Source organism: Maniola jurtina, chromosome 15 (genome assembly GCF_905333055.1).
Source record: "Maniola jurtina chromosome 15, ilManJurt1.1, whole genome shotgun sequence".
Taxonomy (NCBI): Eukaryota; Metazoa; Arthropoda; class Insecta; order Lepidoptera; family Nymphalidae; genus Maniola; species Maniola jurtina.
Window position 1 is genome coordinate 2,140,088 of NC_060043.1, and position 21,890 is coordinate 2,161,977.

The 21,890-nt window shown below is 36.7% G+C and overlaps 1 protein-coding gene across 1 annotated transcript; it reads left to right on the forward strand.

Annotated features, from left to right (window-relative positions):
* Positions 1 to 3,285: 3,285 nt before the first annotated feature.
* LOC123872416 (venom carboxylesterase-6-like) lies at positions 3,286 to 21,865 on the forward strand. The gene is made up of 10 exons (XM_045916682.1): positions 3,286 to 3,867; positions 13,464 to 13,560; positions 15,951 to 16,136; positions 16,382 to 16,567; positions 16,891 to 17,081; positions 17,699 to 17,867; positions 18,149 to 18,333; positions 19,326 to 19,476; positions 20,164 to 20,287; positions 21,327 to 21,865. The coding sequence occupies exons 1-10, from the start codon at positions 3,673 to 3,675 to the stop codon at positions 21,517 to 21,519; spliced, it is 1,677 nt and encodes a 558-aa protein (XP_045772638.1). The 5' UTR covers positions 3,286 to 3,672; the 3' UTR covers positions 21,520 to 21,865.
* Positions 21,866 to 21,890: the final 25 nt, after the last annotated feature.

Consider the following 21,890-nt stretch of genomic DNA (forward strand, 5'->3'; position numbering starts at 1 on the left):
GACTAATGATAGTTCTATATTTGATCATTGCAAATTAACAAATGTAACACTGTTTTTAAATTCACAATATTACCCATACGATTCACTTAATTTGAAATTTGATGAAAATAAATACAGTATATTATACGAAATGTACACTCAATTTCGTCAGTCTTATTATAATCTTCCTGTTGACCCGTTGTTTGATCTGATCACATTTAAAGAAAAGGCACCACTGTTTGTAATTGACTGTTCAAGACAAAACGAGAATTTAAAGACAGGACCTGTAGACGTACGTTTGGAAATTGAAAGTTCGCAAGATATCCCTGATAAAACATCAGCATATTGTCTTATAATAAACGATCGCCTCTTTGAATATAAACCCTTAAGTAATATTGTTCGCAAGTTGTCATGAATGTCATCATTGATGTACAAGGATTCAAGACGGATTCCAATGAGTTTATAGTAAAAGAAATAGCTATATTATGTAATAACCATATCCAGACTTATTTAATCAAGCCACCATACCCATTTTATAATTTAACGAAAACGGAAAGAAAACAAGTTTGTTGGATAGAAAGAAACAGAGGAATACATTGGAAAGAAGGTTTTATTTCATACTTAAACTACAAAAGATATGTAAACATGAATAATTATTTAAATAATAAACGTGTTTATGCTAAAGGTGTAGAAAAAGTGCAGTGGATATCGAAAATGTTTGGTTGCGATAGTGTTTATAATTTGGAAGATAAATCTTGCCCTAGCTTATTAAGTTTGTATGAACAATACGAAACGAATAGTGATGTGTTTAGTTGTTTATACCATCCTTCAATATGTGCATTAAAAAACGTGCTTGTTTTAAGAAAATGGTGTCTCGATAATAAAATTTTCTAAAAAATATATATCTAGTAGTTTTATTTACTTTCCTTTTGTTAAGGGTTGATTAGTAATATAAGTATGACTAGCAAAGTATAGTCAATATTTTTATTAGCTGTTGATTAATACGACTTTAGTTTATTCATGTACATGGTCTAAGGAAGTCATTCCTTTTCAAAAACTCAAAGTAATCATCATAATTATAAACAAATAAAAATGATATTAAAAGTTAATGATTTAGTTGACGTTGTTATTGTAAAATGGAATTTGTGTGGGCTGCATCATGTACATATATTAAACTATAAGGAATACGATGGTATTCTGATATCAACGATCTCAAAGAAATCCAACATTTATTATAAAGGTCTTAAAGTTTCCGCACGCGTATTAAGAATAAATAATAAGTATGTTGACTTGATACCATCAGCTGATTAATGTGTAACTAAAATCGTCTGATTTTCATAAATAACCTTATAAAGCTGAGTCATTAGGATTTATCTGAAATTGACACATTAAAAGTAATTTGTTGAACGATTTAAAATAATCGATTACTTATATAAATCCAAATAATTCTAAAATGAGATGTCAGTAGTGATAAGTAGGCTATCCAAGAATAATATCACCATTGAATCATCTTCGAGGAGTTTCTGACAACCTGATCATTCTCTTGTTACTGATTATATTTAACATCGATCGTGAAATTGGAAGTTGTAGCTCACGTCTATACGATGCGCGGCGCGGCGCAGCTAGACCGCTAGACGCGCCGCGCTTTATCTAGAGACGTGAGCTACAACTCCCAATTTTACCCTACTATCAGGTAACAATTGAATAAATATCATTTGTATAAAACCTGTACTTACACCCTGAACGGTTGATAAATAATAAGACAAGACACAGACTAAGATTTAATATAACATACCTAACTACAGCTCTCCAGATGAAACATATTTACGGTTAAAGAAACTTCATTCTTATTGAAAATTAAAGAATTCACTTACATGGGAAATTTAACAATACCTATACAATATACATAATACATATATGTATAAACATTAGGTAGGTATCTTATCCATGGGGTACCAGCCAGGTAACCTCGCCTGTCCAGTTTGGTGACGGGCGAGGGAGATGTTGAGGATAGGGAATATGGAAAGGGAATTAATTGCCCTTCCCACGAAACCTAGCCCTCGGAAGGACCTGTTATGATGGACACGGGGCGGTCCGTGTGGACACAGTGTGGTCCTCGGGTTGGTTGGCATGCTGTGGTTTCAGCATGCCTCTAACGGTGTTTGGGGACACGTAATGACCCAGTGGTTGATTAGCTGCTCCGGACAACGGGGAATTATCGGTCCCTTGTGCTCCGTCGTCAGCGATGGGATGGAACTTCGTGAGGTTAGTCGGTGGGAATCCGACATAACCGTGGCCGGTGGTATCTACGACAGATTTTCCTCACTAAAAATAAGGTATCTTATCCATAAAGATACTTAGTTTTTCAGACGAAGATATTTACAATACCTACACTTATTTTTCGTTTAAGGTGACATGCAGCCTGGAAAACGAGCAAACAGTACAATTTCTATATTGAATTTAAAGGACGCATGTTATTCAGTGCTTTATTGTACAAAATCTGTAACATTGTATTTTTTAACTAGGGTCATGACTATGTATTCTGAGCTGACGGCTAATGTAACCCTGAGTTGTGAAAGTCGAATGGGTTACAAAAATATCTTTCTATCGGTGTACGTATTTGAATTGATTTTTACGACATTATTATGTGTCCGTTGTTTTTATTTTGATAGAGTGATAAATAATGCAATATTATATCGTTTCTATAATATTATAAATATTTCTTTAGGTATATTAATAAAATTGATACATATTTCATACGGCAAAATGCAAAAGATTTACCACTTTGATGTCAGTAGTGATCGGCATACTTGGCGAAGTTAAGCGAGCTGACCTACCTTTGCATATTCCGTATCTTTGATATTTCCATATTTTTGGCGAAACTCAAAACCTACTTTTCCTGTAAACAGCTTTTTAGATAGAGGATGGCAGAGATATAGATACTTATTGTGGCCTCGCCTGCCAGTAAACCCAAGATTTCAAGCAGAGATAATATTATTATAGAGCAAAAACTTGGTATTTTTAATAATTAAAATAAAATTATTCCGAAGTTTTTGCTTAATAATATTACTTAGTGCTTAGCTTAGTATCTAAGTACCTACCTTTGATTACGTACGAATCCTCATAGGAATTGTCTATAAATTATTTATTATAAGGAATAATGAAATGTAAATAATAACTATTGTGCTAACTACAATAATGATAATTATACTTAGCACTTACTCGATCTCTGGTCTGATAAAAAATATCTACTAAAAAGTAATATATATTTTTTATTGAAAATGTTACACTATTTTAAAGCTTGCCTTAATCATTAGCGTATATAGGCTGCTATAGTTATTTTACGGAAATAATCAGTTTGGCTGCAGCCAAAACTCTTTTCGTAAAATAGGCAATTGTATCGATGCGTTACTTGACATCCCTAGTTAGTACTTGGTTTGTATACCTAAATATAAATACTAATTTATTCAATTTTTGGCCACACTTGAGTAAAATAGACCATAAAATTGTATATTTGTCTCCTTTTCTCTTACGAGTAAAATCGGTATGAGTGAGTGTGTCAAAGTGATAAATAACTTTCATTTTAAAAATATTTCTGCCCCGATCACAGGTGTTATAAAAGGCTTCAGCGCAGTCGTAAATTTTAATCTAGCGCCTGGTTCGGTGCAAGCGCAAACTTTTTAATTTCAAAATATGTTTTTTAAACAACTAACGATTATTTTCTTAGTTGCTATAGTAAGAAGTCAAAGTGTAAGTCAAGGTCCCAAAGTACGTCTGGCCAACGGTGTTTTGCAGGGAATCTGGAGAGTTTCCACAAATGGCAGAAGCTTTGTAAGCTTTTTAGGAGTACCCTACGCCCGGCCGCCGATCGGAAAATATAGATTTCGAGTAAGTAATGATTTGAAATTGAATTTATATTATCAGTGTAACAATTAAGTATTAAGTATAGAATTAAAAGTATTAAGTGCGAACCTCCCTGGCACAGTGGTAAGCGCTGTGGTCTTATTAGTGGAAGGTCCCGGGTTAGATTGCCGACAGGAGCTCAGAATTTTATAATTTCTAAATTTCTGGTCTGGTCTGGTGAAAGGCTTTGGCCGTGGCTAGTTACCGCCTTACCGGCAAAGTGTAACGTGTGGTATTTAGTGTATATAAATATTAAAAGAAAACATATAACTTTAAATCACTGATCTCCTTACGACTAGCGACATCTGTGCGTGGCGGGTGGAACTAGTTCGGCATCTTGGTGTGATTGCTTGTAACAGACATCATAAAAGAATTTATTTATTATTACTAATTATTAATTTACGGTTGTGTAAATATTTGCCTTTTCCTTATAAAAGGATCTATAAAATACATTTGTAAAAATTTCACATGAGTTAGGGAGTTATTTTTAAAACTGACAGGTGGTCAGGAATTTGGGGCCAGAAAAAAAAAAAAGAAAAAGAAAAAGAATTTGGTGTGACAGCTTGTTTTTCGCTTTTCGATTCGCCTTGCAGGAAGATGTCGTAGTTACAAATTTTAAAAATGATAACGATAGTTTAGGCTGGGAGTTTTGCTAAAAATGTTTTAGGATAAAGTTCTACCACGCGGCGGGTGGGTGTCGGCCATCACGATTTGGTGGCGACATGGGTGAAACGTGCGTGTTGTTATGTTGTTGTGATTAAGAATTTTTTGGAATTTAATTGAAATTTAAACAATTTGATAAGAAAATCATCATCATGGTCCCCTAACAACCTTATAATTTTAAAAAACCATGATTGGGTTATAAAATAACGCTGAAATTTGAGAGTTAACACGCGTTTTGCTCGCTTCACGTTTGGATTGAGGAAGCGTGGACCGCCAGTAATCCATAGGAATCTCTTGCATCTTTTACCCTGCTCGTCCGTATGACACACGGCCACAGTCTGCATGAGCCGCGCGTCCGGAGCGAAGCTTGATTTTCGGAACAGGTGCTTTCCTAAGTCTTCAGGAGATTAAGGTGGATTCTCTCCAACATATTAATTTTTTTGGGAAGCTAATTCAACTATTTTTGTATATTGGTTTACATTTATATTAATTGATGGTTTACACTAGATTGTGACATATACGTTCCTAAAATCGTAACTTATCATTAAGACGAGTAACCTAAGATCATAGTGAGGTGCGTTGAATGCGGACAGCACCTTGAGATAGTATAAAGCATCTCTCATGTCTCTGTAACTAGTCGAGTTAACTTTAATTGTAAATCTATAACCAACAACAGAAGAATTAAATAACTATTTCTAAGGTACTCGAGGTTTCAATTTAATAATTATCTTTTTCCACATAAATCCCTGGCTGTACAGAGCTGATTCTGTTAGCGTGTCTAGGTCCTAGCAACGCACCTAGAGTTCCTGAAAGACCTAGGACCTGGATATGTTACAGTGGCGCCCAACGGGTATTAACTATATTTTGTTTTCCCCTGAGTGCTACAGTGGCATTCAACGGGTATAAATTATACTTTATTTTTCTCCTGAGTGTTATAGTGGCACTCAACAACTTTAAAAATTTTCATATTTAAATTATACACTATATATTTTCTCCCGAGTGCTACAGTGGCGCTTTTTGGGTTTTAAAACTTTTGTTTCACACAGGCTACAGTGTTCGTCCTGTAATTTAATTTAAATACTATTATTTGTTTATATTTGTTCAAAAATTAACTTAGTTTTTATGAAATCAGTTCAATACACCCAGGGTTGTCATATGACACATAGTAGTTTGAAAATATTGTAGGTAAACCATCAATTTAAGTGAAATTTAAGGATAATATTGTAATTAATGCTTTCTTTTCAGTGTTACAAATATTTCTTATCAGTTTAAGTTACTAACTGTTTGTTTAATTGTTAACTTAATTGTTATATAATAGTGTATACCATCAATTACTTAACATGGAAAAGTCCAGAGCTATACAATTTCACTCCCTTAGAAAGGATGAATTAGTCTATGAAGTGTCCATACGTGCGGATACTCCTGGAAATACTGTCGATGCCCTCAGAAGACAGATGCGCAAGCTTATTTTAGAATGTCCTTCTGAGGCCATAATAGAAACACCTTTTAAAGCGGATTCCGAATTTCAAATTATAGGTGAAAAATTAGATGAACTAGTAGCTTTGTTAGATAAATGGGATGTGTATAAAGAGAAGGTATCGCTAGCTAGAGCAGAAGCCCTAGCCTACCACCTTTACCATCGATTGAATAGGATTTCAACTGAGGAACCAGCGGTGTTAACAAAAAAGATAGAACTCAAAAGTAGGCTTGATTCATTACTTGAAAAAATTGAAACTCCAACCATTAACGTTTCAGAAACTCCTGCTTCAACTTCATCTTCTGCAGCAATAGTTCATGAATCTTCGCTCTTCGAGTGTTCCAGTGACAAGAATGTAGCCAAATGGAACGTTAAGTTCAACGGCACCACGGATCCTCGCTCATTCATTGAACGGATAGAAGAGTTACAGGGTTGCTACGGGGTTTCGGATGCCAAACTGTTCAGGTCTGCAGCACAGTTATTTAGTGATCAAGCTCTCATTTGGTTCCGAGGATTAAAACATCAGGTATGTACGTGGTCTGATCTTAAAAATCTAATATTGGAGGAATTTGATCCGGTCGATTATGACTATCGTCTACTGGGTGAAATTCGTGCCAGAACACAGGGGGTAGAAGAGCCTACTCATATTTATTTCTCTGTTATGGCTTGTCTGTTTGCTCGCTTAAGGACACAACTATCAGAAGCAGCTAAACTAGAGATTTTATTACATAACATACGCCCAAATTTCTCTCAACAGTTAGCACTAGTTCAAATTGATTCAATTTCACAGTTAAAAGAGAGTTGCAAAAAGATAGAAGCTGCTAGCCAGCGTGCTACATTATTCTCAGAGCCTGGAAAACCAACAAATATTATAACTCCTGAGTTTTCTTATAAGCCCAAGAATAAAACAGTGGCTTTTGTGGATAGTAGGGGCAAAAAGCCTAGTATATCAGAACCAAAAATTCAACAAAATAAGGTTCATGATCAGCAACCTCCAAATAAACAATATTTATGTAGGGAAAATGGTAATAAGAACAATAACCATAAAAATCCAAATCCATCGAATAACTGTTGTCATTGTCCATCAAACAATGTTTCTAAACAGTTTGTTAAACGGAAGGTTCATTGCTTTACTTGTAAAACTCCAGGTTTTACAAAGTTAACTTGCCCAAATTGTAATAAAAATAAGAAAACTGATCCAAAAAACTAAATAACTCGAACTGTAACACTTTAAGTAAAAAAATGTCAAAATTCAAAAATTATGATTCGATTTTTACAGTTCGATTTTCCCCACAAAAAGATGATATTAGGCCATATTTGGAATGTAATATAGGAGATATAAAAGTTTATGGTTTGCTAGATTCTGGCGCATGTATATCTATTCTTGGTAACAACTCTCATACATATTTTATCAAATTGGGTTATAACTTTAACAATTTTATTGATAATTCTTGCACTGTTGCAAATGGAATCCAGTTAGAGTCATTAGGACATATGTATATACCTGTGACTTTCAATAGTAAAACTTGTGCTATTAAATTTTATGTTGTGCCTGCAGTAACTTCAGATTTAATACTAGGATGCGATTTCTGGAAGGCGTTTAATGTAGCCCCAGAAATATTTGAAAATATAGACTATATACGTTCACCTGAAAGCTTTTGCAACACAATAACGACGAAAAACGTACATTCCATTCAACCATTCAATAACTTGAACTTTGATCAAAAAGAAATAGCCAAAGCCATAATAGATAAATACAATGATATTTCATTTGACAAAAAGGGTCTAGGTAGGACATCGTTGATAGAGCATGTGATTGACACAGGAAACTCTGCGCCGGTTCGGGTGAAACAATATCCTATGTCCCCGGACAAAAAGTCAGCTTTACAAGCTGAATTAGACAGAATGCTTGCGCTAGATGTCGTCACTACCAGTGAAAGTCCATGGAATAATCCAGCTATTTTGGTCAAGAAAGCAAATGGTGACTGGAGGTTTTGTCTAGATTGCAGGAAGCTAAATGCTATTACTAAGGGTGACTCTTATGCAATTCCTTACATCCCTCAGATCTTGGACAGCTTGAAAGAAGCAAAGTTCTTATCAACCATAGATTTATCCTCTTCGTTTTGGCAGATCCCTCTGTCAAATAGCTCTCAGGAAAAAACTAGCTTCACCGTCCCAGGTCGCGGGTTATTCAAGTTCAAGGTTATGCCTTTTGGTTTATGCAACGCCCCTGCTCGTCAACAACGACTTATGGACATGTTAATTAACCAAAATTTTTGCAGTGACATTGAAAATGGTTATGTATTTTGTTATATCGACGATATAGTTATTTGCTCGTCGGATTTTTCAACTCACTTGCTATTACTGAACCGAGTTTTGGACAAATTGAAATCGGCTAACTTAACAGTGTCTTTTGACAAATGTGAATTCTTCAGAGAGTCGATCAAATACTTAGGATATGTCGTTGACGAATACGGTTTACGGACAGACCCAGAGAAAATAGCAGCAATCTTAAACTTCCCTACTCCGACAAATGCTCGTGATGTAAAGGTATTTTTAGGTACTTGCTCTTGGTACAGGAGATTTATTCGTAACTTTTCAACTATTGCAGCTCCGCTGAACAAGCTTACCAGCAAAGGAAAAAACGCGCCGAAGTTCCAGTGGACCGACGCCGCAGAGGAAGCCTTCACGGTGCTGAAAAATGCGTTAGTCTCTGCTCCTGTCCTAGCCGTTCCAGACTTTGAAAAGCCTTTCATCGTGCATTGCGACGCATCGTCGTACGGTTTAGGAGGTATGCTGTCTCAGAATATCGATGGTCATGAACATCCGATTGCATACGTAAGTAGGTCCTTGAATAAAAGTGAAAGGAATTATAGCGCTACTGAGCGTGAGGCGTTAGCCGTAATATTCTCAGTAGAAAAATTTCAAGCATATCTAGGTTCTCGAACATTCAAAATCGTAACAGATCATTCATCACTGAAGTGGTTCTTGAATTTAGAAAACCCTTCAGGTAGGTTAGCTCGGTGGGGTTGTCGCCTGTCTCAGTTCAATTTTAAAATCGAACATCGAAAAGGCACCGATAATGTGGTCCCTGATGCCTTATCACGTCTTATGAAGGTAGAGGCCATCCATACGGCTCCATCCACGCCTACAATGAGTATGAGAGATGAATGGTACGATAGAATTTTAAATGGTTGTAGATCTCATCCGACAAACTTTCCAAATTTCATGATTAAAGATAATACTCTTTATCGATTTAGTAAAAGTAAATATAATCTCACTAGTGAATTTGATTGGAAAGAGGTAGTTCCTAAGGGAATGAGATCTAAAATCATTCGAGAAAATCATAGCGAGGCTACAGCAGGTCATTTAGGTATTTTCAAAACACATAGACGTTTATGTCTTAGGTATTTTTGGCCAGGAATGTATAAAGATGTGTTAGAATTTGTGAATGCATGTGATGTATGTAAAGCGTATAAACACTCTACACAGGCAACGCCCGGTTTAATGGGTAAACCGAAGGTTTGTTCGCGACCGTTTCAGGTAGTGTCAGTGGATTTGGTTGGTCCGTTGCCACGATCCCGATCCGGTTACACCTTCCTTTTGGTAATTACGTGTTGCTTTTCGAAATATACACTTCTTTTTCCCTTACGTCGTGCAACTTCAGCCTTGGTGGCTAAACATTTCGAAAATGATGTCGTTTTGGTACATGGGACGCCAGAAACCATAATCCTTGACAATGGCAGCCAAATGACAGGTTCAGAATTCAAAAATGTCATTGCGCGCTACAATATACCAAAACTTCATTATACTCCGAAATACACCCCCCAGGTAAATTTGGTAGAACGTTATAATAAAACCATTATGACGGCTGTCGCGTCTTATGTGGAGGACAACCATCGTTCATGGGATCAAAACCTGAATAAGATTCAATTCGCTATAAATAGTGCAATAAACGAATCCACAGGGTTTTCACCATTTTTCTTGGTTCACGGTCGCGAACCTGTCATAAATGGAAACTTCTATCGGGATACAGATAAAGAATATAGAGTGGGTATGCCACGCGAGGAGTATGCAGGGGAATTTAAAAGTTTGGAAGAGATTTTTGATAAGGTACGTGAAAAATTACATCAAGCACATGCTAAAAATGCATCTCATTATAACCTTAGGCGAAGGAACGCCAAGTTCACAGTTGGAGATCTTGTATGGAAGTCTACGTATACTCAGAGTGACGCTGAAAAATTCAAAATGTCAAAATTAGCTCCGAAGTATGAGAAATGTAGGGTTACAAGAGTTTTATCTCCACTGGTGTATGAATTAGAAAGACTAGATGGTACAAAAATAGGTTCCTGGCATATAAAGGATTTAAAGGTATAAATTGTAACTCAGACATGTTCAATCCCAACCCGTGTGTGAACATTATAAGTGCTCACATACTAAAGTGTAAGGAAGTGGTAAACTTAATTTGGAATAAGTTACTACCAAGTATAAATGCGTGATGAATGAAGTAGCATAATGCAAGGAAAGAGTGAGAGTGATAAATAGAATGCGTGATGTATGTTATAGTATAATGCAAGAGTGATAGGGGTGAGATGGAGGCGGATCGATGACTCATGATTGATCTGAGACAATCAACAAACCTTTCAACCATGGTGTATATATTTCTTCTGAAATACGAATCATATACTCGAAGGTTAGTGATTTTCGTATTTCTCTTTTGCTGTGCATTTTGTTGCACAGAGATTATAGTATTCCTATGTCTTGTTAGCTCATATTGACGCTAGGACCTTGTTCCAGACAATTAGGAAATCAATTTGTCCTTTGCTGTGCTTTGCACAGAGACTATTTTATCCCAGTGTTTTGTTTAGGTCGTATTGATGCTAAGAAGGTATCCACACACTGAGGATAGTCGGTTCTTGTATATACCGAAAAAGTATCCGGAGACTCTGTCTCCTGTATCATAACAGTTATACTGTTTTAGTATATTGTAAGATCAAGCTGCAAAGACCGTAGGCCTAGATGCATTGCTGTATTATTACGTACGCCGTTTACAGTGAATGATGCCAAGGTCCAAGCAACTTCTGGTCGTCCTATAAATAGCAGAATTTGTAGTTGTATAGTTAAATTCCATAGTTATAAAACTAGTATAGTAACATTAGCCTAAAACATTTCAAAACTCCCAGAAATAGAATAGGTAAGATAAATAGAAATAGTTATTGTAGTCTTCTGTTTGTTTAGGAATCAGTGGTTATATATTTTGTTTTTTTTGAATTTCTTTTAATTTCAGTGCTTCATCGTGATCGCTGAGGGCAGCGAGCGGTTCCCCTTCGTTGAACCTTTTTCCGGGGGAGGGGGTATTGTAACGTGTGGTATTTAGTGTATATAAATATTAAAAGAAAACATATAACTTTAAATCACTGATCTCCTTACGACTAGCGACATCTGTGCGTGGCGGGTGGAACTAGTTCGGCATCTTGGTGTGATTGCTTGTAACAGACATCATAAAAGAATTTATTTATTATTACTAATTATTAATTTACGGTTGTGTAAATATTTGCCTTTTCCTTATAAAAGGATCTATAAAATACATTTGTAAAAATTTCACATGAGTTAGGGAGTTATTTTTAAAACTGACAGGTGGTCAGGAATTTGGGGCCAGAAAAAAAAAAAAGAAAAAGAAAAAGAATTTGGTGTGACAGCTTGTTTTTCGCTTTTCGATTCGCCTTGCAGGAAGATGTCGTAGTTACAAATTTTAAAAATGATAACGATAGTTTAGGCTGGGAGTTTTGCTAAAAATGTTTTAGGATAAAGTTCTACCACGCGGCGGGTGGGTGTCGGCCATCACGATTTGGTGGCGACATGGGTGAAACGTGCGTGTTGTTATGTTGTTGTGATTAAGAATTTTTTGGAATTTAATTGAAATTTAAACAATTTGATAAGAAAATCATCATCATGGTCCCCTAACAACCTTATAATTTTAAAAAACCATGATTGGGTTATAAAATAACGCTGAAATTTGAGAGTTAACACGCGTTTTGCTCGCTTCACGTTTGGATTGAGGAAGCGTGGACCGCCAGTAATCCATAGGAATCTCTTGCATCTTTTACCCTGCTCGTCCGTATGACACACGGCCACAGTCTGCATGAGCCGCGCGTCCGGAGCGAAGCTTGATTTTCGGAACAGGTGCTTTCCTAAGTCTTCAGGAGATTAAGGTGGATTCTCTCCAACATATTAATTTTTTTGGGAAGCTAATTCAACTATTTTTGTATATTGGTTTACATTTATATTAATTGATGGTTTACACTAGATTGTGACATATACGTTCCTAAAATCGTAACTTATCATTAAGACGAGTAACCTAAGATCATAGTGAGGTGCGTTGAATGCGGACAGCACCTTGAGATAGTATAAAGCATCTCTCATGTCTCTGTAACTAGTCGAGTTAACTTTAATTGTAAATCTATAACCAACAACAGAAGAATTAAATAACTATTTCTAAGGTACTCGAGGTTTCAATTTAATAATTATCTTTTTCCACATAAATCCCTGGCTGTACAGAGCTGATTCTGTTAGCGTGTCTAGGTCCTAGCAACGCACCTAGAGTTCCTGAAAGACCTAGGACCTGGATATGTTACAAAAGTCGTGCCGAAAAGCGATTTAGCGTTCCGGTACGATGCCGTGAAGAAACCAAAGAGGTATTTGATAAAAACTGCCGTATCCCTTTTCTGGCTAGCTCGGTTCTATTTTAGACTGCATCATCACTTACCACCAGGTGAGATTGCAGTCAAAGGCTAACTTGTAACTGAATAAAAAAACTTAAGTATTATATAACTATGGATAATGACGGCTGCAAAAGTCATAAACTGCGTACCTACTAGCTGTTACACGATTCCTTTGCAATGCGATGACTTTGAAAGTGATCAAAAAATATGTATTTAAGTACCTAACTCCTAAAGCTGTCTGGTGTTATTAATTTATTGGGTCTAGCAAAGAACTTGGTCACAATAATAATTTGGTGTCAATACTTTAAATGACCGAAATGGCCATCATTCACAGCTATGTAACATCTTTATTGTACTTACAATCTTGCAATAAATGAATGGATAAATATGTTTCTAATAGTATAAAAAACATTCCCAAACTTATAAAGGGATATACCAGAACGCTAGCAAAAACTTAGCGTTTTTATTATACTACCTAAACACAATCCAATACCAATAACCTTAATAAGTAAATGAATTGCCTGTAGTTTTAATGATTTAGTATTTTTCAAACTCGCAATGTATAGCGTGCAAAATTCGAGTCAATGTCCCATCTACGACGCGGCATTGACTCCGACTGGTCTACTTACGCAACGTTCATTGACCTCTAGCGTCAGTCAGATGTTTTATTTGCAATATATTGTGAACTTTTAAAATAATTGTTACCGCTTGATTTTTAGGAGCCGCAAGCCGCAAAGCCGTGGCCTGGAGTATGGAATGCCTCAAGAGTACTCTCCGCATGTCTTCAGTACGACCCCGTCCCAGATGAAATCATAGGTAACTTTCATCCTACCTCTTGCTCAGTATCTGTATTATTTTATATATTATCTTAGGGTTCCGTGTCTCAAAAGGTAAAAAGGAACCCTTATCACTTCGTTGTCTGTCAGTCTATCGTGTCTTTAAAGAAAACCGGCTGAGACCACAACACTGCGATGCGACGTCAGGCCTTAAAAATCTATGACGTCGCACAGTGTACTGTGCCCGATGCGGTGCCGCATCGATTTTTATGCACAATAGTTTTTGATTTATCATGCAAAATGCCGAAAAAATACCCGAGTACGAAACCCTCGGTGCGCGAGTCTGACTCGCACTTGGCTGGTTTTTATTTTTTAATAGAATAGAATAGAATAAATTTTTATTCAAATAAACTTTTACAAGTGCTTTTGAATCGTCAAATAATTTACCACTGGTTCGGAATGCCTTTCCTACCGAGAAGAACCAGCAAGAAACTCGGCGGTTGCTCTTTTCAATTGTGCAATTTACAATAATATTCTATACTATACAAGCAATTGCAGACCCGCGCTTTGCTGGAGCGAGTCAAATCCATGCTTTTTTATCATTTACATAATCTTCGATTGTGTAATATGCTTTTGCCAGGAGCATACTTTTAATGGATTTTTTAAACTTTGGTAAAGGCAAGTCTAATATTGACTGTGGAATTTTATTATAAAATATTACACTCATTCCCACAAATGACTTTCCCACTTTTCTGAGGCGGAGCGTAGGAGTTGCGAGCTTATTACGATTTCTAGTTGGCCTGTCATGGAAATCACCGATTTTTTTGTAGCTGAGGATGTTTTGTCGTACAAAAATTATATTATTGTAAATGTATTGAGAAGCTACTGTAAGAATACCTATTTCCTTAAATTTCTCTCGTAGGGAATCGCGCGGTTTTAAATTATAAATTGCGCGTATTGCCCTTTTTTGTAAAACGAAAATTTTTCCAATATCTGCCGCTTTACCCCATAGCAAGATTCCGTAAGACATAATACTGTGAAAATAGGCAAAATATACAATCTTTGCAGTTTCCACGTCAGTTATCTGTCGAATCTTTCTAACAGCGTAAGCAGCAGAGCTGAGTTTGCCAGCAAGTGTTGATATATGGGCGTTCCATTGAAGCTTTGCATCTAAAGTTATCCCCAGGAACACGGTGGTCTCCTCTACTTTCAACATATCATTGTTTATCATTAATAATTTTATGTTATTTGTCGTCTTGGTATTGGGCAGTGCGAATTCGACACATTTGGTTTTCTTTGCATTTAAAAGCAAATTGTTAACAGTAAACCAGTGAGTGACCTGCGATATGGCTCTATTTACATCGTCATAATTATTCTCATTTCTATCTAATTTAAAAATCAAAGACGTATCATCAGCAAATAGTACAATATCGCAAGTATTTTGGACAAAATATGGTAGATCGTTTATATATACCAAGAACATGAAGGGACCTAGGATAGAGCCTTGAGGAACACCCATTAATGAGGCTGATCCGGATGACTTCACATCATTTACACATACTGTTTGTATACGATCACTGAGATAATTCAGATGTAAGTTCACCCTGGACTGCAATCTCATCTGGTGGTAAATGATGATACAGTCTAAGATGGAAGCAGGCTAACCTAGAAGAGGTATGGTAGTTTTTTTAAACCCATACCCCTTTGGTTTCTACATGGCATCGTACCGGAACGCTAAATCGCTTGGCGGCACGGCTTTGCCGGTAGGGTGGTAAATAGCAACAAGGATCTGTTATTATTTGACAAACAATAAATTAGCGCAGGAGGATTACTGGCTTATTTTAGCACCCTGCAATTAAGATAAGCGGCCCAGTGTAAAATAATAATTACTACCTCAAAAGTACATATCTTCAAAATATGCTATCAAGCTTGAGGTCTTCCAAAATACAGAACCTGTGTTACAAGAAATACCTTGAGCCTAAGTGGCAAGCATTGCAATCTATATAAATAGAAAAAGTTTTTATTGAAATGAACTTTTAAAGTACTTTTGTATCGTTGAGTGAATCTACCACTGGTTCGGTATACCCTTCTTACCGACAACCAACAAGAGACTTGGAATTTGCTTAGGCTGTTGTCACTGAGCCAAAGCATCCCCATAAATTAATCATCTTGCTTTATCAGGCAGTGAAGACTGTCTTTGCCAAAACATTCACACACCAAAACCAAAAGCCGATGCCCTCAGAATCTCAATTTGAAATAATTTCAATTTCAGACTAACGTATCTTCAAATGTTACTAAGAAATGGTTTTCACAAAATACAAGACTTGTGTTACAGAAGAAATACCTTGATCCAACATTGCAACCATTGCATCAACTGACATTCACTGGTATCCATTTGTCAAATCACCTAGCGTTTTCTTTTTTTTTCAGGCAGCGAAGACTGTCTTTTTGTAAACATCCACACGCCGAAACCAAAAGCCGATGCCCTGTTACCCGTCGTAATCTTCATCCACGGTGGAGCCTTCATGTACGGAGCTGGAGGAGAATATGATGGTGTCCACATGATGGATAGAGATTTAGTCGTCGTCACAATAAACTATCGTTTAGGACCGCTAGGTAATTTAATTTTACTGCTGCTAATTTAATTCTACATTTAAAAATAAACTAAAATTTAAAATAAACCGAACTTATTGGATCACAGCAGTACCACGTACCATCTTTTTAATGGGTAATCATGAACAGCTATAATAATCTTTTAACATCCGGCGACCCATGTGCTAAAAGATTCAGATTTCAGATTAAAAGAACGTACACTTGAAGAATTGCAGGTGTTAAGACGTGAACAACTCCTTCTTTTTCAGGTTTCCTGAGCACAGGTGATGATCAAATACCAGGCAATATTGGTCTAAAGGATCAGTCCTTCGCCTTGAAGTGGGTTCGGGATAACATTATCAGTTTTGGCGGAAACCCTGACAGCATCACACTCACTGGCTGTTCTGCTGGTAGCGCCAGTGTGCACTATCATTATCTGTCACCGCTTTCTAGAGGTACCAAATCTCAGTTGTCTATTGCCTTCAAGCTTATTCTACGACATATAACTTAAGATACAAAGAGGTTAAAGTTCGTTTCGAGGACAAGCTCAACTGACTGACAGACCAAAGCAGTAGTCAGACTTAAATACTCCACTGCTCCAATCATGAGGACCAGTTACAGCTGGACTCGCATGTCACACGCTTAAACCCGGGAGAAATATCTTGTACCTGGTACCTGTCCTGATCTTTGCTGATCTACGTTGTAGACACGTTGCGTGTTTCAGGTTTATACCTTAATCTGAAGATTATCCCTTTGATTATATTTGTGTATTTCCCAGGTACATTCCACCGAGGAATTGCGTTCAGCGGTTCAGCGTTTTCATCGTGGGCACTTGCTATTAAACCTTTAGAAAAGGCCAAAGAGCTTGCCACAATTGTCGGTTGTCCCACCGCCAATACTGAAGATATGGCTGAGTGCTTAAAGACCAGACCTGGAGAGGTTTTGGTCAACGCCCAAATTCAGATGTTTGTAAGTTTCATATTTTTTATCTCTCTCTCCAGTTATTCCTTCATTTCTGAGGATCGTTGTACTGGTGTTCTTGCAACGTCGTGCGGATTAATTGCTTCCACTGGTTTCTATCGGAGGCTAGTCATATTTTAGGCTAGAAATATTTTTTATACTTCGCTAGAAATCGGAAATTTTTGATCCCTACAATTTTATTGATTGATTGATATTTTTAGATTTGGAAGACCAGGTGTCCTTACCCTAATCGGTATAAAATTATGTGATTATATACGGATTAACAGCGATATTTCCTCTCTTGACCTGAATCTTATTCAACCGAGTTGAAACTTTGTACTTATAACTGGCACTTGAAGATTTCAGACGTTCCGCAAGTAGCATTGCAAAACATGCCGTGCAAGAATCCTCACTATTTTTTTCATATTTTTCTTTTCTAATTTGATACGGTGATAGGTACAGTATTAAATTATCCCGATAGTGCAATGTCTATATGACTTTCAACAATTATTATTAGTCCATACGAATGTGTTTCTATTTATTTCTGATTTCTTTTCTTCTAACCAAAAAAGTCCGTAATCACATTTTTTCAGTTTGAGCTTCTTTAAATTTAGCAAACATTTTAGGACTGGACAGTCAACTGGTTCACTATATTCACTCCAACAGTGGAGGCATCAAATGTGAAGAATCCTTTCCTCACTCAATACCCTTACTTCGCGAGTCAAGCTGGTGCTATGCAGCGATTACCACTTATAACCTCTGTGACTTCTGAAGAAGGATTATATCCTGCTGCAGGTACAAGGGAATTTGTATTTATCTTCTTTGATCTAGCAAGTTTTCAAAATCTAGCCAAGGTCTGCAATAAATCCACTGATTCTGAGATTCCTTTTGAGGCTCATATTTGGCGACCTTGTTTCGGATCCCAAAGTGGTAACACGCACTGTTCGAAGACTTTGGTCTTTTTAGTGAGGAGTTTTGGAATGGAAGCGAGATCGACTGATATACCTTGTCCCAATTAGGGTTCATCATACTTGCTGTATATTGTACTGTCTTTTTGATTGTAATATTTTCTACAGCTTACCAAGAAACCCCGAGCATCTTACCTGAACTGGAGTCAAGATGGGAAGAGCTGGCTAGCACCATTTTCGAGTATAACGACACTTTGCCCCTTAACGAGCGTTACAGAGTCGCTAGAAAGATCAAACAGGAGTACCTAAATGGCAGACCAGTTGGACAGTACACATTTGACGAACTTGTTCAAGTAAGGGATTGCACTTCTTTTTAGACCAAAAATCTTATTTTGAAAAACTTAGGTTCTATTGGGTAATATTATCAGGTGTTTCACTAGTTACTGTGCTCAGTACTCTACGATATCACTGGATTTGTTTAGTAAAATGGTTTCCCAGGAATCAACCATATTCCTGAGAGATATGGCCAACTTAGGTTCTAACTACACTTAGGTTCTCTTGGGCAATTTTATCATTATCAATTAGTGTTTCACCAGACTAGAATCGAAATCTGACCATCTCGACCTCATGCGTCTATCGTACCCTTAGAGTATTTTCGGGAAGAAGAAAGTCGGTCAGTTCGATTTGTCGTTACATTTCATAACCATGCTCAGTATTCTATGATATCACTAGATTAGTTGTTTAGTGAAATTATCTGATTGAGTTGTCGTATTAAACCAGTTTATGCCATTTCACTGCAACATAAATATCTCACAATAGAGAAGCTCACAGTCTTTCGACAGTTTACAATATCACGAGATAGATTGTAATCTGACGGTATTTACAATTTCACGGTGATTTATTACTCTTAATTAAGGTTTTAAGAGGGGTCTCTCCGTCACTCGCTCCATACAAACGTAGTTCGTCTCTCATTGGAATACTAACAAATCATATTCAATGAAATTTTGTAGAAACGTTCCGGGAACTGATATCTATGCCTGTAGTTTTCCAGATTTCCGTTAAAATATTCGGTTTCAAAGTTACGCGGTCTTAAAAATTCACATACAAATCTTTGAGTGCCTGTAATTTTAAAACTTTAATTTAATTTTAAATTAGAAAAATCTAAAACACCACAGACACAGATATTAATTTTTAGAATATGTCTGCAAAATTTCATTGACTTTGGTTGCTTAATATTCAAATGAAATTGGGACTACGATTATATGGAGTAAGTGACGGAGAGAGCCCTGTTAAGACTTTTTGTTTTTAACTCTATTATTATTATGATTTCATTTTATTTCTTCAGGCCCTTGGAGACCGTTTGTTTGTGGTAGGCGTCGGCAAACTTGCTCAAATTCACGCCAAAACGTCTCTTCAACCGACCTATGTGTATCGTTTCTCATACAGCTGGCAATTCAGCTTCTCTAATGTTATGGCTAAAAATTTAAAGAACTATGGTAAGTATAATTATCCCCATATATGTGTTCTATACCAACATAGTAAAGTATAGGTGCAATCAGGCACAGAGGGATCTCTCCGTAACTTGCTCCATATAAAGTAGTTTTGATCTCATTTGAATAGTAACCAATCCAACTCAATGTTTAATAAATAGGTTCGTTCTAGATAGATAGGTTTAATAGATAGGTAGATAGATCTATCCCTATGTTTTCCGTATTAAAGTATTCAGTTTTAAACTTGCATGGTCTGAAGAATTTAATAAAAATCTTTAAAATTGGTTAATTTTACGGAAATCTGGATACCATATATTTTACATAGATTTAGTTTTTAAAACGTGTCTACAAAAGTACATCGTGTTTGATTGGTTAATATTAAAATGAGAACCAAAATACATTTGTATGGAACGAGTGACGGGGAGATTGCCGTTAAGTTCTTCTTTCAGTACCTTCTCCTCTTGGGGGTTGGCAAGCATTTATGCCCTAAACAGTGACTTCAAGCTCATGTTGGATCACTGGCGAAGGTTCCTAAACTAGTGCAATCATCTACAGCCAGGCCTCCGTTCGCAGGCACTTTTTCGTACCTTCTATAATAATATCCTCCAGACATTTAGCTTTCTTTTGGCTAATTTTTTGAACTTTCCCATTATCTTGCAATCAGAAAGGAAAGGATTAAATGTATAATTTCAGGTGTGTGCCATTCAGACGACGTAATCCTTTTCCTGCAATACCTGCCAAACGAAACAAATCGTACGAAAGATATACAGATGAGGGAAGCTCTTCTAGATATGATTTGCAGCTACGCTAGCACTGGGTAGGTTTTTTTAATTCTGATATTTTTAAGGGGCTTATAAAAGCCTATATATGAATATGACTTATATATTATGCCAACCGCATCGGTACAAACAAAATAAAAATCAAAAACTAACAATTTGAGAGAATCACTAACAAATTCATAGGTACACTTTCATTGTCGAAAAGTTCAAAGGTTTATATTATGATACACTTGAAAATACCAATATTCACAAAATATAAGTTTCACACATTAGTGTTTCTCTCATGGGTAGGTTCGAAACCTACCTACAAAAGTCTTGCTGTCCGACAGATTCATAGCGGATTTGTTCTATTCCATTATAAATTAGCTCTTTAGCAATCCTACCTGGTGGTAAGTGATAATATAGTCTAAAATCGAAGCAGGCTAACCTTTAAAGGGTAGGGGTGCCCGTACCACTTATCGCTTTCTACACGGCATAGTACCAGAACACTAAACCGCTTAGCGGTACAGTTTTGCCGGTAGACTGGAAACTACCCACGGCCGTGGCCTTACACTAGACCAGAGACAATTTCTTCTTCTTTTTCTAAACTAATTGCCGGCTCACTAATGTTCTTGGGTCGCCTCTCAGAATAAGAAAGGATTGGCCATAGTCCACGACGCTGGTCAAGTGCGCTGAGGCACTTTAGAAATTAATTATCAATTCCTAAATTGCCCCAGCCGGAAATCGAAGCTGGGACCTCCCACGCACACCGCAGCGCTCACCACTGTGCCAGGGAAAATTGATGGGAAAGCCATGATGGGATAGTTATAATCCTACTTTAAAGTATAAACGCGAAAGTTTGTATGTATGAATGGATGTTTGTTACTCTTTCACGCTAAAACTACTAGACGCATTTGGCTGAAATTTGGAATGGAGATAGACTATAGCTTGAATTAACACATAGGCTATTTTTTATCCCGAAAAATCAATGAGTTCCTACGGATTTTTTTAACCTATATCCGCGGGAACGAAGTCGATATCTACCTACAGCTAAAAATTGTTGGTTTATTAATTCGTGCTTATCTCTTTTGTTATCAGAGTCCCAGAATTTCCGGGCTGTTCCGAATGGTTGACAGTTGTCCCGGGAAAACCTGAATTAGACTACCTCGAGATAGCTGGACCTAGGAACGCGAAGATGAATCGCACAGCAAATTTCGGAAATAAATATTTCTGGGATAGCCTCGACTTCAACGAGAACGAAAACTATCGCGGCAACAGAAGAAGATATTGACTTCCATTCTATATAATAATATTATAAATGCGAAAGTGTGTCTGTCCGTCTGTTTGCAAGCTTTTTATGGCCTATTCACTTAACTGATTTTGACAAAATTTATACAGATATAATATGACGGACATAGGCTACTTTTAGTCTCGGAAAATCAAAGGCTTCCCACGGAATTTTTAAAAAACCTAAATCCACATAGATGAGTTTGCAGGCCTCATCTACTTGGTAGATGGTACCTACTTGCAAATAGATTGAGATAGCATGCATTATGGGATATAGACTACCTATTATATCTCGGGAAATTGATGAGCTCCCCGGGGAATTTTTAAAATGCAAGTTAATAAAATATGTATATTAAATATCATAATTGACTTTAA